This window comes from Xenopus tropicalis, chromosome 10 (genome assembly GCF_000004195.4).
Source record: "Xenopus tropicalis strain Nigerian chromosome 10, UCB_Xtro_10.0, whole genome shotgun sequence".
Taxonomy (NCBI): Eukaryota; Metazoa; Chordata; class Amphibia; order Anura; family Pipidae; genus Xenopus; species Xenopus tropicalis.
Window position 1 is genome coordinate 43213677 of NC_030686.2, and position 26416 is coordinate 43240092.

The 26416-nt window shown below is 41.8% G+C and overlaps 2 protein-coding genes across 4 annotated transcripts in view; one reads left to right on the forward strand and one right to left on the reverse strand.

The window, feature by feature from the left end:
• Positions 1–26416, forward strand: part of tldc2 (TBC/LysM-associated domain containing 2) — a 114095-nt gene that overhangs the window by 24501 nt on the left and 63178 nt on the right. The window lies entirely within an intron of this gene.
• soga1 (suppressor of glucose, autophagy associated 1) overlaps positions 1382–26416 on the reverse strand; it is a 61667-nt gene continuing 36632 nt past the window's right edge. The window contains exons 6-15 of one of the 2 annotated variants that reach the window (XM_004918495.4): positions 20568–20696; positions 16877–17002; positions 14584–14811; positions 11898–12002; positions 10492–10644; positions 8530–8775; positions 6737–6796; positions 5184–5266; positions 2737–4138; positions 1382–2298 (exon numbers count right to left, since the gene is read on the reverse strand). In XM_004918495.4, the coding sequence (XP_004918552.2) occupies positions 2152–2298; positions 2737–4138; positions 5184–5266; positions 6737–6796; positions 8530–8775; positions 10492–10644; positions 11898–12002; positions 14584–14811; positions 16877–17002; positions 20568–20696 (2679 nt within the window). In that variant the 3' untranslated portion in view covers positions 1382–2151. Of the gene's footprint in view, positions 2299–2736; positions 4139–5183; positions 5267–6736; positions 6797–8529; positions 8776–10491; positions 10645–11897; positions 12003–14583; positions 14812–16876; positions 17003–20567; positions 20700–26416 lie in introns of both variants that reach the window. The other variant, XM_002942285.5, reaches the window with a different exon arrangement.

A 26416-nucleotide genomic window follows, 5' to 3' on the forward strand; every position in this document is an offset into this window, starting at 1 on the left:
AAAGCAAATTGCTAACCCTGGCACTGCTCGTTGTTAATAAAGATCCACCTACCCCCCCCCCCCCCAGTTTTTAACTCTTTAGTTCTCCAGAGCTCAAATACCCATTCATTCTCAAACAGCACCTATTCCCCACGTATGCCAGAGGAGAGGAATTCCACAGATGAAAACGTCTGGAATTAACATTTGTAATAAATTCTGAATGGAAAAAAAAGGCAAATGGGTTTATTTTATACATTGAACAAAGTAGGAAAAGGAAACAGTGCATTTCAGATTTGGAAAAAAACAGTACTCTTGGAAAGAATAATTATATATGTATAATTACAATTTATACACACAGCAGATATCTCTACATAACTGAACATTCCTATGTACAAATTATTTTCCATAGTAAGGGCTGGCTCAAGGATTTTGGGGTGAATTCGAGGAGCAGTCTCTTAATGATTTCACCCCACAATCTGATACCATAACATCACCCAGAGGTGAGCCATCGAGAGCGCAGAATCCTTTGCCTCCCATTGCCTTGCCTCCTCCTTGTAACCAGCCCTGACAAACAGATTCATCATTACATTGCTTAAAAGACTTGCTGAAAGCTAACCTTTACGGATTTGGTTGATATTATATTATGTAGAATTGATGCATCCTGGTTCTTTTTTTATAGGAACAGTAACACCAAAAAGTCTATAAAATTAATTAAAATATAATGTACTGTTGTCAAACACTGGTAAAAGTTGTGTAATTGCCTCAGAAGACTACTATAGTTTATATAAGCAAGCTGCTGTACCCATGGGGTCAGCCATTCAAATGGGAAAAAGGCACCGGTTACATAGCAGATAACAGATAAAACACCATTATATTCTACAGAGCTTATCTGTTATCTGATATAGAACCTGTGCCTTTTCTCCAGGTTGAATGGCTGCCCCGTGGCTACACAGCAGCTTATTTATTTTATAGTTATAAAATAGCTCTAGTTTATATAAACTATAGCAAACACACAACCTTTACCCGTACAGGGCAACAGTACATTATACCTTATCTTATTTTTGGTGTTACGGTTTCTTTAATGACAATTCATTGGAGCCCTTTAAAATTTCTGACAGGCTGTAAAAATACATTGGTTCAAAATAGAAAATAACAATGATAATCATACAAAGCCAGAAATGTTTGAAAAGAAAATACCCTGTGTGAGGAAGAATGATACGCCCAAGGGAGTCGCTGAAAAAGCAACCAAAATTAAATAAGCCCCAGTAAGAGTTTGGTTTGTTAGGGGACACACCGATCAAGCAGTTGTCCGGTTTAGGCCAAACATTACAACCCTAGTGTCTTGTAAATTATTGATCCTCCCTCTGAGAGAGAAGATGGTATCTACACACAGGTTACTTCTTAAAGGGTTAAAAGTGGGCTTGCAATGCTAGTCTGGCAATACAATTCATTTCTGGGGAAAGTTATTGATAATCCAAAGTGGATCCGGAAACCCCAGAGCAGTAGGATGGAGATTGTTCAACCAGTGTAGCATGATGCCGTTGGAAGAGGCGGCCATATATCTCCCTCCAGCACTCCACAGGAATTTGAAAACTATTTGCTCTGAATGATTTAAAAATAAACATGTTTTTATCGTTGTTTTATTTCAACGCTGCTTGTAAACTAGTGCAGGGAGTAGGAATACATGGCCACTTCCTTCAAGTATAATACAGTTGCCTGAGTTCCTAAAGGAGCATACTTTCCACTGATAACTGTGCCGCAGTGACGTAACAACAAAGAGCACTAATTACTAGTTACACCACTACTAAGCAGGTTATTAGGCAGCTTTGGGGCAATATATTAAGGGATATATTCCCTTTCAAAAAATCCCCCCCTAAATAAAACTATTTCAAGTCTTTAGCACTGATTTTGCAAGAACATTAATAAATAATTCTTGGTTGTGTATACTCTACTAGGGCCCATATAAAGGTACACATAAAAAAACACACACAGGTAAACAGTTAAGTGCTAATAAGAGGAATGCAAGTCCAAATTAAGTGTCTTTTTTTTGGAACTTGTGAGTGGGACGTTAAGCACTCATTACTGACCATAGTCCTTTCTAGTGAACGCAGGAGCAAAATGGCTTCTGGGTGGTAAACAGGAACACAGGATAGCAGGGACTGACATTTCTCTTCAATTAGAGGCAGGGCCCGCTTTGTCTTCTGGGACGGTTGGGTCTGGGTGGAGCTGGCACTTGTATTGGGCTTGGCGCGATTGAGGCCGCGATGGCCTGGAGAAGCAGGACGTGAGGGGTTGTGAGCTGCAATTACAGGCATAATCCTGCAGATATAAAGTAAAGATCAATAGGAGACCCAAAACAGATACAACGATCTCAAAATAAACAAATGTCTCTGTCAGAAGGTCCTCAACAGAAGCTAATAAGTAGGTTTTATGATGAATGCCTTGCATTTAGGCATGTTTTGCTTTCGCTGATCTGGTTATACCATATGACACATTCAATGAGAATTATGGTCAATAAATGGCAGCTAAAATAGTATTGCTACAACAGGTGCATAGTTTCATCCATGTCTAGTAAACCTTAACCTCCACTGAAATAGGTCTGTGAGTGTCTGTTAAACATTTGTTTTTTACCCAGTGCTTTACAGCCCATAGAAAGGCCAGTGTCAGTAATTTTTATAGCAACAGTTGAGGACTTATTTTAGGTTAACAAAGAAACGGCATCACAAGTGACTAAAGAAAGCTAGAAATGGCACTTACTTCATTAGTAGATGTAGCAATAACCTCAGAGTCCTTAGGACTTCCCTTCTGTTCATCACTGGTGTGCTGCCTTGGTACCTTCTTGCTCAGTAGTTTAGACACATTATAAGTGGAGTGACAAACAGAAGAACAGTGGTCATGGTTATCAGGTCGTTTGTTGCAGTCTTCTGCTTCTTTCTTCTCAGACACAGCACTGGAGCTTTGGGATGTTCGGCCACACACATTCCTAAAGAACTCCTGCACAATACCGTACTTAGGAGTATCAGATTTGCTTCTGCTTTCTCCGAGGCCCAATCTGCAGATAGATTCAGTACTTCCAGCATGATCAACCACGTTGAACAAACTAGATGATCCATCGTTGATGTTACTGAGGACAGGGCTGTCCCGAGTTGTTGTCGATCTTGCCCAAGCTGAACCGTTTTGTTTATTCTGGTGCAGATTCCACAAGCTCCGATCCTTGGACCCATCTAGTTTGGAAGATAACCTTCTCTGGAGCTTAGGGGACCCATACTTGGGAGAGCAGCAAGGCCGATCTATTCTTGAATGAACTTTGTCCAAAGATGTTGAAATGTGTTTGGTCCTAGTAGACAGCAGAGAAGAACTCCTTGGTGACCAGCTTTTTGATGTTAGGCTTGATCTAGTGGGATCGGTTTGAAGACCAACACTAACCATCTGAACAGTCTGAACACCAACACTGGACAGCCCAACAGTCTGACTTGCTGTACTCTTTGGTTTCCTTTCTAAGGAGCTAGAGCGAATCGCCTGTCGAACACAATTTGTGATTTCTTTCATATCATCGCTCATGTTACCAGAAATCTCCAAATCCCCGAGGGAAGATGGAAACCCTGGGACAGAAGAAGAGTCTTTTACTGAATCGCCATCCAACAAATCCCGCTGCTTTTTGGAGAAATTACAAAGCCAGCGGCTATACGAATTCCCAGATAACCCGTCTGATTTTTCTGATTCTTTTGGTTTGGCCATGGTAAACAGGAATCCCGTTTCTACCATGAGTTTATCCTCTTTATTTTGGACCAAAGGCACATCGAGCCTCCGAACCACTGGTGGGCTATAATAAATCCGAATGCCTGTCTTGTCTGGCGCCGTGTAGCTTCTCTGTATGTGCTTCTGCCCATCCACACGATTATCAGCCTTGGCCATCGTATAATCCCAGGATGAGATCACCAGGTTACCCTTGGGAAGATGTCCGGCCAGGGAATTGTCATTACCCTCATATGAACAATGTTTTTCTGAGTTTTTAGAACCGTTGACCAAGAGTGTAGAAGCTGGTAGACCTCTCCTCTCATTGGCATTTTCGCCATTAGCAGAGGATGTGTTGTCGTGCAGAAAGGGGGAACAATCGAGTAAACTTTCAAACTCTGACATGGAAGATACAGATTTGGTCCTAAAGCAAAATTGAACAGGAAGTGAAATGCTATATTTTTATATTCAACTTTTATATTCAGACACATTTTCTACATAAGCAACCGATTAAAGGAACAGTTCAGTGTCAAAATAAAACTGGGTAAATAGATAAAAAAAAATAATGTTGTTCTTGTTCATAGTTAACCAAAAATGTAATCTATAAAGGCTGGAATGAGTGGATATCTAAAGGTCCCCATACACGGGCCAATTGTAGCTGCCGATATTGGTCCCTTGGACCAATTTGGCAGCTTATCGGCCCGTGTAGGGGCAGAAACGAGGGGCCTGCCCGACTGATATCTGGCCTGAAATGGCCAGATATCGTTAAATTTTAAAAGATTCAGTCGGATCGGGGACCGCATTGGCTCGTTGATGCGGTACCCGAACCGACTGCTCATTGCCGCCAATATAATTTGATCGTTTGGCCCCAGGGCAAAGCGATCAAATTAGCCTACACGTTCCCGATATCGCCCACCAGTAGGTGGGAATATTGGGCGAAGATCTGCACGCTTGGCACTCTCGCCAAGCGAGCGAATCTTCACGTGTATGGGGACCTTAACATAATAGCCAGAACCCAACTTCCAACTTTCAGCTCTACAACCTCTTAGTTTGTTAGCGACTTGAGGGGGGGCCACATGGGACATAACTGTTCACTTAGTTTGCTTTTGATTCTTAGCACCCAGGTCAGATTCCAAAGCAAACGGTTATGTCCCATATATCTACCCCTCAAGTCATTGATTGGTTACTGACATTTAATAGGTTAGAGAGCTGCAAAGGAGGAAGCCAAGTCCTGGCTGGTATGTTAGCCAGCCCTTATGGATTACATTTAGTGCTAACTACATTGAAAACATTTTTTATTTTGCACAGTCTATCTATTTTCATTTTTATACTGAACAATTCCTTTAAATCATACACACCAAAGACACCACACACACCAAAGACAAACTAACTGATACTGGTACAAGGGCTCAATGGATGAAGGTTACAAAGTACAGGAATGGCTAAACAGCAGTACCAATACACCTTACCTTTTTAAGCTGGTCACACTGGCATCGGAGTCACAGTCACAGTCACAGTCAATGTCTTTGTCCTGAAGTTTATTGCTGACAGCCTAGGGTAAAACAAGCACAGGATTTATATGGGAAGGCATATCTGTTGGCATCATGCTCTTTGACATGAGAACAAAGTCACAAAACCCTACTTATAACCCCCTTACATAAAGCTGTAATAAAAAGTGTTTGCCCAGGTGCAGTAACCTATGAACAACCAATGAAATGTTTGGTTTTAAACAAGTGGCCAGTAAATATTACCTGTTGATTGGTTGCTATGGGTTATTGCATCTCGGCAAACTTAAGGGTCCTCATACACGTGAAGATTCACTCGCTTGGTGAGATCGCCAAGCGAGTGGATCTTCACCCAATATCCCCATCTACGGGGTGGGCGATATCGGGAACGTGTGGGCTAATGGGCCAAACGATCAAATTATATTGGCGGCAATGGGGCAGTCGGTTTGGGGACCGCATCAACAAACTGATGCGGTCTTCGATCCGACTAGATTTTTAAACCTGCCGGATCGAGATCTGGTCAATTTCAGGCCAGATATCGGTTGGGCAGTCCCGTCGGTAGTGCCCATACACGGGCCGATTAGCTGCCGAATCAGTCTAAGGGAGCCATATCGGCAGCTAGAATTGGCCCGTGTATGGGCACCTTTAGGTGGGCTTATTTATTACACGCTTGGCAAACTGGCACTTGGAAAGTAAAGGCAGATATGCATGCAGATTCAATAAGATGCATCTTTTTCGCTGTAGGAATGAAAGGGTTAAGAGGCATGTCTGAGAGCAGCTGTGGAACTATAGAGTTACCATAGTCTTTCAATGTAGGTGGCAGCTGTTTGGGGTCAGGCCACACACTCCCCTGACAATTAGCTAGAGCTGCCCAAAAGCAAGGTTGTTTTATTTCTCTATGCCACAAGCCATCTGGAATAGGCAGCCGAACCAGAGGGTTGGGGGGGACAAATTATGCATTTGGGTTGATTTCAATTTATCTACACAAAACAAGCATGTCCGATGGTTCAAAAGCAACAGCTTGATAAGTGAGAGGATGTTCTGTGGTGGAAGGATCTATTTTTGAAGCCCCTGCTTGATGCAAGAGAAGCCTTTTATAGCAAGGGAAAGCAGCACATGCAACAATATTTGTGCCGTTTAAAAGCGTAGGAATGCACCTACATTTGTTAGGCCTGGAAACTGCCACTTGTATTTGCTTTAAACTACAACTCCCAGGATCCCATGGTAGATGCATGCTGGGAGTTGTATTGCAATTAATATATATGGAGGCTCCCAGTTTTAAGAACCCAAATAGAATAAGCTCAGTGGGGGTACTATATAGGCAGTTTATTGGGCTTGAAAAGTAGAGAACTATTCTCAGGTGTGTGATATTTACCCTTAAAAATATAAACAATAAATGCTAAAGCATCAGCGTAGGACTAACTGTAGGATGGACTGGCCCCTAAGCAAGGGGTGGGCAAACTGAAGCCCATGTACCTGCCATAGAAAATACAGCAGGAGAATACCAACTTGCTCACCTCTTTCCAGCAGCTGCTCCTCCTCTCAGGTTCTTTTTTCACCCAGGAATCTGCTTCCTTCTGCAGTCAATATAAAACAGGTACTGTTATATGGTATACACATGGCAAAGGCACAGTTTTATAGAATAGTAATAGCCATTTCCTAATTGGTTGCTGTGGGGTAATGGATGCAAAAAAAATGCACTTATAATCTACAAGCCCCATGAATAGGATCAGGGTATGTTGGTGCTGGAGAGGATATTATTATAGGATTCTATATGTTTGTTATAACTAGTGATCCGTCCCGTTTTGATTTGGCAAAGAAATTAACGAAACTGGGAAAAATCAGCAAAATGCAGGTACTTGCACAAGTGTGCCTTTTTTTACATGCCCGCAAATTTTTTGTGGCAAAACAATTTGCCAATGGTGACATGCGTAATTTCACTGCAAAACCATGCCTGGCAAAAAAAATTCGCTCATCATTAATTAATTAGATTGTAAATGTTGATACTTTGGCCACTAGAGGGCACTATTTCATTAGTCTGTAGTAATCAAGGCTGTTTCAGTTTTATATATATATATATTATATATATGCAGAAATCCCCCAGATCAACATTTGCTCCTGAACATTTAGATGAACTATATTATATATATATACTGGAACAAGGACAGCACTCCTAGGATTCAAAGAATTGTGAGCAAAATGTAAATGCCAAAATAGAAAATAGACGTTTCAGTCTCACACAGAAACCTTCATCTGGAGTGAAAAACAAGATGACTCCAGATGAACGTTTCTGTGTGAGACCGAAACATCAAGTAATAAACATTTCTATTTTTGCATTTACACACACATATATATATTATATATATATATATATATATATATATATATATATATATATGGGCAGAATTGCAGTACTATGTATACCTCTCCCACTGATTCGTTATGATTTTTCAACTGCTGCCTGACTGCTAGGATAACAAAGCCTTAGCAATTAGATAGCAGTTGAAATTCTATACTTCAGTAACAAAAGAAAAAACTATACATTCAAATGCATTTATTTATTTATTTTTTTAAGAAAACTGCTTTCTACACAACCTGTTTAACATCTAACTTATTCGGGATAGAGCAGGATAGAAGGCTACATTATATGCCCAAGCAGTTACTCTCTCCAGCTCCACATTTCTATTTTTATACCAGCAAGATAATGAGGCCTCTCTGGCTGTTCTGTTGCCTGTAATGCTACAAGAGATAAGAATATGATTCCACTCAGCGCCACCATCCCACAAACTATTTATACTTTGTTTTGGAGTCAGAATTTTCCTTCCAGCAAGTACTGGATACACAGTCATTTGTGCTGCGGGGGGGATAAAGGATTTGCATCATTTGGATCTATTCTATAAACTCAATTCAAGCAAAATGAGGTTACGGTTAGATATGGGGGGGCAGCAAGCAGCACTAAGCAGGGATTAGCCTGCATTTGAACAAGACTGCCTTTTTGGGGAACAAATGTATTTAATTTCAACTAAATAAAAAGTTGGTAAAAACTAATTTCTCCAAAGAAGGAAACAAATAATTTCCAAAAGCTCTGTAAACTAATGGCACCTTCCATTTCTAAGAACAAGTAGGTTGAATGAAACGGTTAGCAAATCATGCGCGATTGTGACTGCGACACATATCGTATCATATGATTGAGATATCACAAGGCAGATCTGGCCACCGGAGTTGCAGTCAATTCATTTCAATTCCCAGAACCCTTCAGCACAGGCCCAAGAATTCTCCCTCATAGATTAGATGCCAGCTGAGCCCTCACCTGTTTAAGTTTCTTCTGCAGCTCCCGCATCTGCTGGTCGGCAAGTTTGCGTTCATCTTGGAACCGATTGAGGAGCTCCTCTTTTTCTTGGGCCCAGTTTTTCTCGTTGACCTGAAGCTGCTTGGTGAGGTCCATGACTGCACTGTAGGACTCGGCAAGGAGGTGCTGGTGCTCCTCCCTCTCTCGCTTCAGGGCGGATTTGAGATCTGAAGATGCGCGGTCAACACCATGCTTTCCGGAATCCAGCTAAAAAGATAGAATGGCACCTCTGGTTGCTAACGTGAACCCAGGCAAAGTCTAGAGGACTAAAGTATTCTTGAGTGTTCTGTGTTGGCAAAGGGCAAAAATAATGTTCTACTATTTTAATATGGGAACCTGGCTTGGGTTCTAGAACAACAACAACATATCTTAAGCTATCCATACAAAGACCAATAAGTTGCCAATTTGGCGCTTCCAGATGGACAGCAGCTCACTGGACCTTGGTATCTAGCAGAATTAAGTCTAAGCAACTGGACTGTTGGACCATGGGTCTGCATAAAACCACATTATGATGCAATGGCTGGCAACAGGTCTTAGGCAAAGTTAAAATAAGCAGAAAGCAAAGCACCTCTTCACAGTATCAAATTAAAATTTTTGTCTTGTCCGTCTAAGCAAGAACTCAAGGCCATTGGCATTCCAATAAAACAATATACATCTACCAGAAACAGGGAAGAACCTTATACGAATAGTTTTATTCCAGCCAAGTAATGGTTGTACCGGCAAACCCGCCAAAACTCCTACATTATTCATGTGTTCATCTTTGCTGCCGCTCACAGTCTGTTTCACTTATAAAATATTCAGGGGGTCTGACATCTGTTGCAGCAAGCCAGCCATGCGTACATGGCAACCCATAGGCCAGGAACCCAGCTGGGGCAGAATAAAGTGTAGCAAATGTATTCTGCACAGATATAAGGACCAAGGCACAGAGGGAAAAGAAAGTAGCGGTGATGCAGAAAAACTCTACCCCCAAAAATGTACACACACATATATATATATATATATATATATATACATACAATAATAACAAAAATGTTCTTAATACCCCTTTCTGTTTCAGATATATATATGTGTGTGTGATATATTGGTAGGTGAAAAAACCCTTCATTAGCCACCCAAGACAGTTTTGTCTTTCTGCATTTGAGGCTGAAGCCTGGGGGACAATAGCGCAATATCCTACAGGCCTTGCTCACATGGTTACAAACACAGAGCCTCTTCTCTTTTCCATAACGCTTCATTAAAAAGTGCTAATTAAATATAACACGCTATACACCAGAGAACGGCACTCATTCCCACATCCGAGAACAGGCAAATGTGATCGAGGAGAAGGAATTGTTAACTGTTTGTTCCACATCCACCATTTTAACGATATCCTTTGCCCCCACACACACTAAAGCTTTTATTTCATTAAAGGGGATATTTTTTTTCTAGAATAGATATTTTGCAAAAACTTTAAAAGGCTGATTGAGACATCTGTGATTTCTGAAAGACACTTTATTCAAAGGATAATTCAAAAATGGTATTGAAGATCTACTATTTGGACCCAAGAGCACAAAATTGCTCCCAGTAATGCTTATGGCACAGAGCACACACAGGAATAAACAAACTACCCTTATGGATTTATAGTTATTGAAAAAATATCAACAGCAACGGCTGTAACTGGATTTTACATTTCTTTCTATCATCAATATATTGCAAACCATAGTATTTAGTGATAAGAGCTGCTGTACCAAGTGGGTTGTATAGCAGCCTCATTTTTTTCTGCTGTGGGTCCATACTCCAATTTCCTGCCACTAATGCAGTAGCTGCTGCTTATAACTGGCTACAATTATGTTTTTATTTGCTCACATAGGGACTGAAGGGCAGTGGCACCCAAGTGATCGGAATGTCCATCGGATCTCATTTCTCAGAATGCCTCCAACTGACCTTGAATTCCATCCTCTCCATCTCCCATGCTGCTTTTGCCTTGGCAAACTGTTGCTGAAGCTCGTTCATCCCTCTCCTCTCTTCTTGTAACTCGTTACAAAGGTCTTTCAGGGTCCCTTTAATGTCAGATATGGTTTTCATGGATTCTCTGGCCTGTCAAAAATATTTGAAAACATGCATAAAATTGAAGAAAGCAAGGGTCTTTTCACACAACAAACCACAGAAGAGAAAAAAAGCAAAAGGCCACTAATTCTGATATAGATTTACTGAACAGCTATAAACAATATTGGGGGGGGTAGTTATTACAGTTATTACCTGTTATCCAGAATGCTTGGGACCTGGGGTTTTCTGGATAAGGGATCTTTCTGTAATTTGGATCTTATAACTTAAGTCTGCTAAAAATCATTTAAATATTGAATAAACCCAATAGGTTTGTTCTGCACCCAATAAGGGGTAATTATTTCTTAGTTGGGATCAAGTACAGGTACTGTTTTATTATTACAGAGAAAAGGGAATCATTTAACCATTAAATAAACCCAATAGGGCTGTTCTGCCCCAATAAGGGGTAATTATATCTTAGTTGGGATCAAGTACAGGTACAGTTTTATTATTACAGAGAAAAGGGAATCATTTAACCATTAAATAAACCCAATAGGGCTGTTCTGCCCCCAATAAGGGGTAATTATATCTTAGTTGGGATCAAGTACAGGTACGGTTTTATTATTACAGAGAAAAGGGAATCATTTAACCATTAAATAAACCCAATAGGGCTGTTCTGCCCCCAATAAGGGGTAATTATATCTTAGTTGGGATCAAGTACAGGTACTGTTTTATTATTACAGAGAAAAGGGAATCATTTAACCATTAAATAAACCCAATAGGGCTGTTCTGCCCCCAATAAGGGGTAATTATATCTTAGTTGGGATCAAGTACAGGTACTGTTTTATTATTACAGAGAAAAGAGAATCATTTAACCATTAAATAAACCCAATAGGGCTGTTCTGCCCCCAATAAGGGGTAATTATATCTTAGTTGGGATCAAGTACAGGTACTGTTTTATTATTACAGAGAAAAGGGAATCATTTAACCATTAAATAAACCCAATAGGGCTGTTCTGCCCCAATAAGGGGTAATTATATCTTAGTTGGGATCAAGTACAGGTACTGTTTTATTATTACAGAGAAAAGTTATATCGCTCTGCTCAGACTTTGAGCAGAATTAGAGGGCTCTTACAGCTCTGATTACAAGGTAATACCTATGCTAGTATTATATTAACATTAAGTTAGCCTGAAAGTGAACCATCCCATTTAAGTGGAACCATAGCAAACAATTAAAAGTTAACATTATAAACCAGGTTAAATAAATAAATAAATACAACCAAAAATACCCTCTTTTTCAATACTAACCACATTCTGGGGCCAGCTTTCACCATCGGACACCTTGTAATCAGAGATTGGGGGATTTAACTCTTCTTCTTCAATCAGCATATACAGCTCTTTCACACTGTTTACCTGGCAGAAAAAAAAATACAGACATAAATCCTAAAGAATGGCAATGTATTCATTTACATAGATCCACTACGCTAATCAGCAGTGTAGTAAATACAATTTAAAAACACAAAGTACTGAGAATTTTGTATCTTAGTTGAAAAGGTTATATCTTTATACTATTCTTACTTTTTAAAGGCAATTTATTTGAGTTAGCTTGAGGTTAGCTTCTTCACGGGCAATTGTAGCTTCCGATATAGGTCCCTTAGACAGATTCGGCAGCTTATCGGCCCATGTAGGGGCAGGAACAAGGGGCATGCCCGACCGATATCTGGCCTGAAATTGCCCAGATATCGATCGGGCAGGTTAAAAGATTTAGTCGGATTGGGGACCGCATTGGCTCGTTGATGTGGTCCCAAACCGACTGCCCCATTACCGCCAATATAATTCAAAGACTATGCATACCTCAAGCAGGCATTCATAGAGACAGGGAGCCAGAAGCTGTATTCCAATATACAGACCCCTCTTTCTAGACCATGTCAATCCCACTGGCAGGTTACATTATGCATTGCACAGGGGAGTTAAATAATCCAGTGTCAGTCTTACTGGGATCCCAGAGTGACATATTTAATATGCCAAGTGTTGGATAAAACACCTTCCTTGTGTGATTTTCTCAATGACTTGTTTCTTTCTGGCCCAATAAAGTCTGATTTCCCCGGGCCACCAAAGACAGCCCAGATGATATAACAGCGTGTAGGAAAATTCCCTGTCACTCATCATTGTATCTATAGGACTGACTGTTTAACCCAATACCCCATCACTATTATTAAGTCATAATAAGGCTGCCTGTTTAAATGAGGCAATGCACACCCCAGCTAATTCTAAAAGCACTGTATAATCAGCCCATCCCAACGCTCAATCTTACAATGTCCTTCTAATCCACAAGAGCCTAATAAATTCCTGGCAGCGCTGGGTAGGGACGCTGGGCGAGGAGAGGGAGTCGCTCACATGCTGAGCCCAAACAGCTGCTGTCAAAATAAAAGACACAAGGCCTCGGGCAGCCTTATTACCCACACTCCCCTGCTCCCCACAGGGGGCTAAACAACCTGCCTGCTAATACAAGTCGGCTTATATTAGGATCACAGTGACTGTACTGAGATGTGAGATTAGGCATGTGATGGACAAAGTCTTTCTCCTATGTATAAACAGCAGGGCATACGTTAAATAAATATACAAGGAATGGGGATGAGCAACCAGTGAGTAAAGCAATAGCCTACAAGTATGAAAATGTTAAATCATGCCCAACTCTATATAATGGCACAAGCCTTGTTTTTATGGGAAACTCTGTTTATAGCTTATGTATGATAAGGGATAATGACCCCCTACTGTAAATAATAAGGATATTAGAAGTCACTGAGGGGTTCTGTGACCATATAAAGGCACAAGGCAGCAGGCTGAGTTATACAGGGAACTCTGAGTATCACTCATGTATTATAAGGGATAATGTACCCCCTACTGTAAATGATAAGGATATTAAAAGTCACTGAGGGGTTTTGAGCCCATATAAAGGCACAAGGCTGCAGGCTGAGTTATACAGGGAACTCTGAGTATCACTCATGTATTATAAGGGATAATGTACCCCCTACTGTAAATGATAAGGATATTAGCAGTCACTGAGGGGTTCTGTGCCCATATAAAGGCACAAGGCTGCAGGCTGAGTTATACAGGGAACTCTGAGTATCACTCATGTATTATAAGGGATAATGTACCCCCTACTGTAAATGATAAGGATATTAGCAGTCACTGAGGGGTTCTGTGCCCATATAAAGGCACAAGGCTGCAGGCTGAGTTATACAGGGAACTCTGAGTATCACTCATGTATTATAAGGGATAATGTACCCCCTACTGTAAATGATAAGGATATTAGAAGTCACTGAGGGGTTCTGTGCCCATATAAAGGCACAAGACTGCAGGCTGAGTTATACAGGGAACTCCGAGTATCACTCATGTATTATAAGGGATAATGTAGCCCCTACTGTAAATGATAAGGCGATCAGACGGCAACGCAAGCTTCAGTGATTGGGTTGAGTTAGGACTACAGCACTGGCACACAACAAGGGATTAAGAGAGACCTGGCACTTAGAGAGTTAAGTGCCATGTCTCAGAAAAAGTTGCATTACAACTTCAAATGAACAGCACTGTTTCAGCTGCAATTAGATTGCTTCAGGCTCTCAAAATTCCACTGCAATTTCCATGATAATATTGGTTTGGTGCAAAACCCCTGAAATTACCCACAAGAGCAAATTACCCAGATGAAATCAATTAGAGATGCCTCTCATTAATGTGACACTGCTGCTAATCTTTGCCTCTGGAGTTTGGATTCCAGTACATGTTTAATCAAAGGGACATTTAGTAATAAAGTCGCACAAAATAACATTCTTTGTTACACTGAACTAGTTATATGTAACTATGCCCGATAAAGGGACCCATCATCGGCAAAGGTTCCATCATTCCTGAATTTGTTCCAAATGTTCTACAGAGCACTAGTAAAGCTTACTGTACACAACAAATGCTGGGTGAAGGCTTATTCTGACTTCAGACTTACCTCTAAGAAGTCCCCATCTCTCGGCAGGGCTTTTCCTTGGCGCCAGTGCTGTAGGTACCACTTCAACTTCATGAAGAGCAGCAGGAAGTTCTGCTTAAACTGGTGGGTCTCCTGCACCAGCACATTCTTCTCTTGGCTCCAGAACTTCTGCTCCAGCCTCCTCTGGAGGCCCAGGCTCTGCAGCTCAAACTCACGTCGCAAGAGCAGTTTCTCCTGGTCTTCCTTCAACTGCATGAAAAACAAACATCATTTGGATCTGACAAACAACTCATATCAAACATCTTTTGTTAAACAATGTTAACTATGCCTGAAGACAGATTAGCCATTTTTAATTATGGTTGTCCTAGTTTTCAGTCAACTGCCACTGATTGACAGAGCTCTTCATTTACACCATGGCAGCATAGGGCAGATCACCAATACATTGGGCCCTAGGTTCAATTCAAGCCAGGACACCATTTACAAGCATTGTTTATGTTCTTCCTATGTCTGTGTAGGTTCCCGCTGGGTACACGGGTTTCCTCCCACAACCAATAACATAAAGACACGTTAACTAGCGCCTCATAAAATTGACCCTAGTGTGAATGTGATAGGGACCTTAGTTTATAGCTCCACTGGGGCAGGGACTGATGGGAATGTGATAGGGACCTTAGTTTATAGCTCCACTGGGGCAGGGACTGATGGGAATGTGATAGGGACCTTAGATTGTAAGCTCCACTGGGGCAGGGACTGATGGGAATGTGATAGGGACCTTAGATTGTAAGCTCCACTGGGGCAGGGACTGAGGGGAATGTGATAGGGCCCTTAGATTGTAAGCTCATTGGATCAGGGGCTGATGGGAATGTGATAGGGACCTTAGATTGTAAGCTCCACTGGGGCAGGGACTGATGGGAATGGGATAGGGACCTTAGATTGTAATTTCCACTGGGGCAGGGACTGATGGGAATGGGATAGGGACCTTAGATTGTAATTTCCACTGGGGCAGGGACTGATGGGAATGTGATAGGGACCTTAGTTTATAGCTCCACTGGGGCAGGGACTGATGGGAATGTGATAGGGACCTTAGATTGTAAGCTCCACTGGGGCAGGGACTGATGGGAATGTGATAGGGACCTTAGATTGTAAGCTCCACTGGGGCAGGGACTGAGGGGAATGTGATAGGGCCCTTAGATTGTAAGCTCATTGGATCAGGGGCTGATGGGAATGTGATAGGGACCTTAGATTGTAAGCTCCACTGGGGCAGGGACTGATGGGAATGGGATAGGGACCTTAGATTGTAATTTCCACTGGGGCAGGGACTGATGGGAATGGGATAGGGACCTTAGATTGTAATTTCCACTGGGGCAGGGACTGATGGGAATGTGATAGGGACCTTAGATTGTAAGCTCACTGGGGCAGGGGCTGATGGGAATGGGATAGGGACCTTAGATTGTAAGCTCACTGGGGCAGGGACTGATGGGAATGTGATAGGGACCTTAGATTGTAAGCTCCACTGGGGCAGGGACTGATGGGAATGTGATAGGGACCTTAGATTGTAAGCTCCACTGGGGCAGGGACTGATGGGAATGTGATAGGGACCTTAGATTGTAAGCTCCACTGGGGCAGGGACTGATGGGAATGTGATAGGGACCTTAGATTGTAAGCTCCACTGGGGCAGGGACTGATGGGAATGTGATAGGGACCTTAGATTGTAAGCTCCACTGGGGCAGGGACTGATGGGAATGGGATAGGGACCTTAGATTGTAAGCTCACTGGGGCAGGGACTGATGGGAATGGGATAGGGACCTTAGATTGTAAGCTCCACTGGGGCAGGGACTGATGGGAATGGGATAGGGACCTTAGATTGTAAGCTCACTGGGGCAGGGACTGATGGGAATGGGATAGGGACCTTAGATTGTAAGCTCCACTGGGGCAGGGACTGATGGGAATGTGATAGGGACCTTAGATTGTAAGCTCCACTGGGGCAGGGACTGATGGGAATGGGATAGGGACCTTAGATTGTAAGCTCCACTGGGGCAGGGACTGATGGGAATGGGATAGGGACCTTAGTTTATACCTCCACTGGGGCAGAAACTCATGACAATGATGTATAAGTGGTATAAAATATGTTGGCTCTATGTAGAACATAAAGCCTAAATGAAACGATCTGATAATATATTTGAAGCCTTGCAGCCATGTGATATCCACTAACATTAATGATATTGCTCCCACCATAAGAACATGTTATCCCTTTCTAATAATTAGGCTCCTATCAGCTTGAGACTCTCCCAACAGACAAACATCAAAACCCCCTAACCTGGGCAATCTTCTGGTTGTAGGCCATTTTATCCTCCTTACGGAGCTCTCTCTCCTGCGAAAGCTGCTCCTGGAGTCCTTGGATGCTCTCATTGGCTTCTGAAAGTACCAACTGCAGGTCCTTAATCTAAATGAAGGGAAAACACTGGTTTTATAGTCTATATACAAACAACTATCAGTTACAGGCAAAGGAATTACCTGCTTCCACCTACCAAAAAATTCCAATTGCAGGATATAAGTTAAATGGAACAATCATGGTCCCCTGAACATGTAAATTCTAACCAATTTCCAATTTTCATTCATTCCAAATGTTCAATTGTTGTAAAGTTATTTATAACTGCAATTAAAAGCAGTATTTGCATCAAGAGTCAGAAGAAGAGAAGTGAAAAGATAGAGCAGAAAACAGTTGTGACCTTCTTTAACGGGTCAGAAACAGTAAAAAGTCACACTCTTCTTTCAATAGCAAAACAGTTTTTGGATGGAGGAGACCTTTAAAGCCAGATTTTCATTGCCACAAACAGGGACTTCGTTGTCAAATGAAAACCAGTCCATCACCAAAATATTTGTCTTTCTTTTCCAATCAGGCATTTGTCATGATTACGTCAGCGTTCGTATTCAAAAAAACTTCCAGCAGCCAGAGGGTTAACCAGTTGCTGCGATAACTGCTTTTCAGATTGGTCCATACGGTTACTTGGAGATATGGATGGAAACATGGTTGCTAGGCAACAGAAAGAGGAGTTGCTAGGCAGCCCAGCATCACTGCTCAGGATAGGCAATAAAATTCATTCAAGTCTGAGTAGGGAAGCGCTTACGCTGCAAACCACTGACCTCTCAAAGGCAAAATGATTGATTCTTCACCAAATCCCAACACAGTCATTTTCATAAAGAAACCTTTTCGTTCCACTGTATGAATCAAAAGGCACACTCGCACATAACACATTAACCCAGTGTCCGCCAAAATGTCGTCACATGTCCTTGGTTAAATCTAACTCTGGTACATCTTCTCTGGTTAGGGGCTAATTGGCCACTTTCACTATGACCCACTTTACATCCAGGGATTTGCCAATAACACAAGGTTACACAACAAAAGGAAACAATACCCCCTATTTTTTTTTTTTAACATGAGCTCAATCAGCTGGGGTTATGTAGAAAAGTACATAAACTAGTGCTGGGCGGTATGACCAAAAATTTATATCACGGTATTTTTCAAAATTATATCGGTATCACGGTATTTGACGGTATTTTTTTTTCCCCATGCATGATTAGGTGACCACCCCAAACACCCCCCCCGCCACCCCAAACACCCCCCCATCCGCACCCCCCCCACCACCCCAAACACCCCCCCATCCGCACCCCCCGCCACCCCCCCATCCGCACCCCCCCGCCACCCCAAACACGCCCCCATCCGCACGCACCCCCCCCACCCCAAACACCCCCCCATCCCCTTCACATACATATAACCCCCCACCCCAAACACCCCCCCATCCCCTTCACATACATATAACCCCCCACCCCAAACACCCCCCCATCCCCTTCACATAAATATAACCCCCCACCCCAAACACCCCCCCATCCCCTTCACATAAATATAACCCCCCACCCCAAACACCCCCCCATCCCCTTCACATAAATTTAACCCCCCACCCCAAACACCCCCCCATCCCCTTCACATAAAATATAATTACTGGCCACGCAGCCTCAGGCACCCCCGACAGCTCACATTGGTATCCGACTCTGAATGATGCGTCCTAGCGATGGCGCGGACGTCACGCGCACACCCGGAAGTATTTGGAAAAATTGCCAGGAAGCGCGCACACCGGTATGGGGGTATGTAAAAAATTGATATCTTTTTTTTAAAAAAAAACGGTGTTCGGTTTTTACCGGTATACCGCCCAGCACTAACATAAACACTGTCTGGACTGCCAGAAAAAAAAATATATTTTTTTCATTACAGACATAACTGATTCCACAGATGGAAAGAAAACCATGATGGTTTATATCTGACCCATAGGAACCATTTCCCAGCATCACTTGGGCTCACAGTGTCATGCAACCCCATCCCTCACCTTGTTCCATTGTCAAGTGATGGATTCCCTTTGGTGCACAAATTCCCTAGGAACTTTAAGTCCCAAAATCCATCACTTCACAGTGGTTGGTTGGATCATTCTGAGCCTAAAGGTGCCCATACACGTTAAGATCCGCTGGCTTGGCAAGGTTGCCAAGCAAGCGGATCTTCTCCCGATATCCCCACCTACGGGTGGGCAATATCGGGCAAATGTAGGTCCCAGGGCCAAACGATCGAATTCTAACGGTGGCAATGGCACAGTCAGTTCGGGGACCGCATCAACGATGTTAACCCTGTATGTTGCATGAATCATATATATAGGGGGGTATAAAAAGGAAGTGACACGAGTATGCCACACCTCCTCTGATGAAGCACCCAATGGTGCGAAACGGGGTACCATGAGGCACTGGGATGCACCTGTCTGTTTGGTATAGTATGTTTATTGTTTAAATTTGAATTGTTTGTTAATTGATTTAGAGCCAATAAATGGTTTGTTTATTCCACTGAAACATTTTGTTATTTGACCGCATCAACGAGCCAATGCGGTCCCCGATCCGACTGAATCTTTTAACCTGCCCGATCGATATCTGGCCAGATATCGGTCGGGCATTGCCATCGTTTCTGCCCCTACACGGGCCGATAAGCTGCCGAATCTGTCCAAGGGACCAATATTGGCAGCTACAATTGGCCCGTGTATGGCCACCTTAAGACAGACAGGTCTTCCACAGAAAGGTCATTCTATGGAATGAAGTATATATAAATTCAGCTAGTGATTTTGCACTTTTTTAAACAACCCAACTGAATCAGCTTTTCCCAAAAAGGGTGGGGGTAATGTCTATCCATCATATATTTTTCCTTATTTCTTCTTTTGACATAAATAAAAGCTGCTTGTCCTTTCCTATTTGATGTCTTTGAAGAATGCCACAAAGCATTTGGGCAGCCTCACCCATATTTAGAAAATATTGCATGTCCAACCTGTGTAGTACCTCCAACTAATCCCGGACAATCCCTGATATTTCTTATTCTTTACATATTCATTACAGAGCCTTATACACTCGAATCCAATAGATGATACATGGATATAACCCAGTAACAGGTTCTTCAGGATTGGGTGCAGGGGGCACCGCCATGATACTGGCAGTTGGGCATGGTTTGCAGAATTAAGCAGTATAACAATAATAATTGTTGAGGAGTTAGCAACTGAACATTTGATGGGTCAGAATAATCATATCCAGAATTAAAGAGGGTTTGGGTTAGATTCCTTGGTACTTAATGGATAACTCAGAAGGTTAAGCCAATATTCCACAAAGACCACTTTTTTATGGATGTAGACAAAGGGCTTTAAACAAGATCCCTCCACCAGTCAGAAGAAGGAGGCTGTTTAAGTAGAGGGGCTTGTTAGTTTACGTTACTGATGTTGTATAGGATGCCTTTTCCACCAATTAATATTGTGTGGGCATTAGTAATAACAATAGTAATTCTGAATCTAGCAAATCTGGAATTCAAAATACAAACTGGTTGCTAGGCTCAGCCATCCTGGTAACCCAAGAGCAGACTGATTGTTAAGAGAGTTTAATAATTCAAAAATATAACGCTAAACAATATTGATCATAAACTCAGGACTTACTTCCGCTGCATAGGAATCGTTATCCTCAGGCTGGTAGGTCTTGTAGCTTCTGGTCTGGTCACAATTATGGTCGCCATCTTGTTTCTCTGTACAAGGCTCCTCCTTCTGGCGCAAGTTCCTACACTCAGGCTGCTGCATGCACGGGGAAGTTAATGAAGAACAGAACGAGAAAGGCGGGGAAAAAGGGAGGAATAAAAGGGGCGGAATAAATAAAAAAAAAACAAATAAAATAAATGGGTCTCAGAAACAGTAACAAAAAATACAGATAAAAATCACAAAATGAAAAAGAGGAGGAAAAGGAAGAAGAGTTTTGTGACAGTGGAGAAGGACAAAGTGGAGAGGAGAAGGAAACACACAATGAGCAGACAAGTGAGCTGGGGAGTTGTTATGGGGAAAAAAACAAGGGGAAGAGAAAGAGAAGGGAAGAAGATGTGCAAACACCGGTTATGGTGCCCATGCAGTGAACAAGGGAGCGAGGGGAGATTAGCGCTACATATTAGCATCATGCGGGGGTAAAATAGAACTCTGGGTAACAAGAGCGTGCTGTGTAGCAACCATTTTTTCTGCTCAGAAATATTTATGTTCATTTAATTAAACATAATCCCTTATATACACAACACAGGTACATATTTCATCTTCTGCTTTTTAGATGGCACAGGAGAAACATTTTTATACTGTACTTTTGCTACAAGATGTTGTCATCTGATAAAGTAGGGCAGGACTGTCACATACAGTGAGTATCAGATTTATATTGGATTTGTGCCACTGTGACAGAATGCTCTGTTATAAAGTGGCATATATCTTATTTGATCCCCATTGTAAGCAGCAGTCCTGCCCTGCTTTATGGCTGAGATTCTAGCTATCTGTATAACAGAGCATTCGGTCACAGTGGTACAGATCCTATCTGATCCCCCCATTGTAAGCAGCAGTCCTGCCCTGCTTTATGGCTGAGATTCTAGCTATCTGTATAACAGAGCATTCTGTCACAGTGGCATAGATCCTATCTGATCCCCCCCCCATTGTAAGCAGCAGTCCTGCCCTGCTTTATGGCTGAGATTCTAGCTATCTGTATAACAGAGCATTCTGTCACAGTGGCACAGATCCTATCTGATCCCCCCATTGTAAGCAGCAGTCCTGCCCTGCTTTATGGCTGAGATTCTAGCTATCTGTATAACAGAGCATTCTGTCACAGTGGCACAGATCCTATCTGATCCCCCCATTGTAAGCAGCAGTCCTGCCCTGCTTTATGGCTGAGATTCTAGCTATCTGTATAACAGAGCATTCTGTCACAGTGGCACAGATCCTATCTGATCCCCCCATTGTAAGCAGCAGTCCTGCCCTGCTTTATGGCTGAGATTCTAGCTATCTGTATAACAGAGCATTCTGTCACAGTGGCACAGATCCTATCTGATCCCCCCATTGTAAGCAGCAGTCCTGCCCTGCTTTATGGCTGAGATTCTAGCTATCTGTATAACAGAGCATTCTGTCACAGTGGCACAGATCCTATCTGATCCCCCCCATTGTAAGCAGCAGTACTGCCCTGCTTTATGGCTGAGATTCTAGCTATCTGTATAACAGAGCATTCTGTCACAGTGGCACAGATCCTATCTGATCCCCCCATTGTAAGCAGCAGTCCTGCCCTGCTTTATGGCTGAGATTCTAGCTATCTGTATAACAGAGCATTCTGTCACAGTGGCACAGATCCTATCTGATCCCCCCATTGTAAGCAGCAGTCCTGCCCTGCTTTATGGCTGAGATTCTAGCTATCTGTATAACAGAGCATTCTGTCACAGTGGCACAGATCCTATCTGATCCCCCCATTGTAAGCAGCAGTCCTGCCCTGCTTTATGGCTGAGATTCTAGCTATCTGTATAACAGAGCATTCTGTCACAGTGGCACAGATCCTATCTGGTCCCCCCCATTGTAAGCAGCACTCCTGCCCATTTTAGATATTAAAGTTCTTATCGGATCCTAGAAGTAAATGGAAGCAGCCATGGGTAGAAGACACAAGCTGTACAGTTCCTTTTTTTTCTCAGTGACAAGCGGAATGTTTACAGAGCAGCCATCTGTTAATGTGGCAGTACAGGAGGATTATGCTGTTCATTGCTTCCAAACAGCTCATTATGGAAAGGGAAGGATACAATATGCCTTGCGGGTAACAAAAACCAAACAGACGAGGACACAAACAGAGGATCCTGCGGTCTGTCAAACACTGGCCAACAATTCAAGGCTTTGGGTTTTTCAAACACAGCTATTAGGTTTAAATGGAAAATGCGTCCTATTTATAAGTAAGGGGTAGACTTACTGACTTCTTTACATTACTTTCCTCTAAAAACTGAGTAAGTACAGGTATAGGATCCGGAAACCCATTATCTAGAAAGTTCCGAATTACAGTCAGGCAATCTCCCTTAGACTACATTATAAACAAATAATTCCAATTTTTAAAAATGATTTCCTTTTTCTCTATATTATTATTATTATTATTATTATTATTATTAATAATAATAATAATAATAAAACAGTACCTGTACTTGATCCCAACTAAGGTATAATTACCCCTTATTGGGGGCAGAACAGCCCTATTGGGTTTATTTAATGGTTAAATGATTCCCTTTTCTCTGTAATAATAAAACAGTACCTGTACTTGATCCCAACTAAGATATAATTACCCCCTTATTGGGGCAGAACAGCCCTATTGGGTTTATTTAATGGTTAAATGATTCCCTTTTCTCTGTAATAATAAAACAGTACCTGTACTTGATCCCAACTAAGATATAATTACCCCTTATTGGGGGCAGAACAGCCCTATTGGGTTTATTTAATGGTTAAATGATTCCCTTTTCTCTGTAATAATAAAACAGTACCTGTACTTGATCCCAACTAAGATATAATTACCCCTTATTGGGGGCAGAACAGCCCTATTGGGTTTATTTAATGGTTAAATGATTCCCTTTTCTCTGTAATAATAAAACAGTACCTGTACTGTCCCAACCAAGACATAAGTAATCCTTATTGAAGACAAAACAATCCTATTAGGTTTATTTTACATTTTTATGATTTTTAGTAGACTTAAGGTATGGAGATCTAAATTACGGAAAGACCCCCTTATCCGGGAAAACCCCAGGTCCCGAGCATTCTGGATAACAGGTCCCATGCCTGTATTTGGGTACAGGTTATTCTACCCAGAGATCCTTGTCTATTCCTTTCATTAATCCAAGCATAAATAACCTGACAGTAATCCTTTGTTGTACATATACCTATAACCTGTCAAAGAGATTTATGGCTTTTATAGTCATGCATCTGACTGCCAAGTGCTGTACATTCTAGTTTTCCATGTATTTTTTACTGCAATTCCTATAGAGGCTGCTGCGGCTGGAGCACAAGCAGATAATAAAGGCTAATAAATAACAAATACTGATATCCCGATCTACTAAATAACGGAAAAAATAGAAACGGACACTAAATCAATTTTTTAAAAAGAAGTCTATGGACTGATCTACTGTAAAAACCTGTGTTTACATCTACATGAGATTATCCAGAATCCCTCGCCACATGAAGCACAATGGTTTTATAACCATCTCTGGTTTGGTGACGTCACTTCTGGGAAAGAACTGCCACTTAAATGAAAGCAATAAAACACGTGAAGCGACAGAAGTCAGAACCCCAACAGGGGAAAAAAATGTACAAGTGGCTTTTTATTTTTTTTACTGGGCACTCTTTCACGTTCCAAAGAACAAAGAGCCGCAGCGTCGGTATGTAATGAGCACACATGATTAGTAATGGCTACAGAAAGTAGCCCGGGGGCAGAGGCAGGATGGGGAATGGGCCGACATGCTATTATTAAAGAACAAGGATTTTATGGCTATAAACCAATTATCCATCTATCTGCTCGGCAGTAAAATGCAGGTCACTGATTCTAACAGCAATTGTGAGAAGGGCGTTACATTGCTTGCTTTAAGAGGGAATTTGAAATATATAGTCATGTTCTATTATAGACTGTAATTGCCCAACACATTTTCTCAATTAGCTAGGTTTAAATAACATATAGCAAACGTAGTATTTACAGGTTGCATGTTTAAAAACAAACATATGGTTGGTTTCTATGGGTTATTAGGCCTTGTGCAAACTGGCTTTTACTAAATTATGTCTAAACTAAAAACGGGATAATAAAACCAGAGTGAGAGTACCCTAAACATACATATAATGTTCACTCAAGGGAGTGTTACACATAGGGTTGCCACCTGGCCGGTATTTTACTGACCTGGCCAGTAAAAATGATGCTTGATCCCAATGTTATTAATAGGGAAAAAAGAGAAAAATATAGGAAAGCCGGTATTTTACTGACCTGGCCAGTAAAAATGATGTTTGATCCCAATGTTATTAATAGGGACAAAAGAGAAAAATATATATAGGAAAGCTGGTATTTTAACTGACCTGGTCAGTAAAAATGATGCTTGATCCCAATGTTATTAATAGGGAAAAAAGAGAAAAATATAGGAAAGCCGGTATTTTACTGACCTGGCCGGTAAAAATGATGTTTGATCCCAATGTTATTAATAGGGAAAAAAGATAAAAGTATAGGAAAGCTGGTATTTTTTTTTTTTTATCAGAAAAGGATATAATAAGGGGCCCATTCACTAAAGTCCAAATTTTTTGGGCTTACAATAACGATTTCAGAATTTGGAGTAACCACGATAATTTCTGATGTTCTAAAATGTCACAAAATCGCTTTTATCGTTTGTACGAAAATATCGTAATTGCCTTCTGAAAGCCAGAAAATTTTCGGATCCGAACGTTTGTAAATGGCATGAAAGCCTTTATGGCTTTGAAACCTTCAATGTATGATTTTGGAAGCCTTAATGGCACTCGACAGATCCAACCTGGCGAAAAGATCACGATACCAAAGCTTGAATGAATTCCGAAATGTTTGTAGTACGACTTTTTTTGTGCAACTTAACGAAAACCACGGAAAAGTGGAACTTTAACGAAATTATCGTGGACATTCCGAAATGAAATAAATACTTAATCGAGGTTTTGTAAAAGGGCCCCTTAGTCTTGCAATTCTATTTCAGTTAATGTCATGACCACTAGGGGAGCTAATGTTCTCCATGGAGAATGCCTCAAGAACAGGGTTGGACTGGGGGGGTGAAGGGCCCACCGGGGCTCCCGGCCCAGGGGCCCTGAAGGTGCCCGTGCCGGCCCCCCTCCCCCCCCCGCACAGGCCCCCCTAACCCCCCTCGCAGAGCCCCCCACCCGACGTCCTCCCCCGAGCAAGTAAATTTAACGCGTCAGGGGAGGAGTGGTCAGGCAGGGGGAACGCCGGCAAGGATTGGGTCTGGGCCGCTGGGCCCAACGGGATTTTTCCCAGTCTGACCCTGCTCAAGAAGATTTAAAAAAAAAGAATAAAAGGAACATAACAGCAACTTGTTAAATGGCCTTACGACCTGTTTATTTGACAGCATTTCACATAACAGGACTTTTTATTCTGCCTCGCCTTTGTATGGAATAGACTAATAAACTACGGCTGCCCCATGGGCACTTTCATCAATGGTCATTTATAATATCTGCTATACCTATCACAAAGGCGTTAACCAGTAATAGCATTCCCTTGGGATACTTACTAAAAACACTGCTTGCCTAGAACATACCAAAAATTCCAAAGGTGTACTGGAGTGCTAGTAAGACTAGGCTATATTATTTTGGCCTTTTCTAAAGTTAGATGTAAAAGCCTAAAAACCAACGACTGTCACGCTTAATTATATTAGACAATCTGAGTGCTGATCCTACTATCTGGATATTTTATTCTTAATTCTACTTGTTTTTAATGAATCTATAAAGTTCTAAATAAC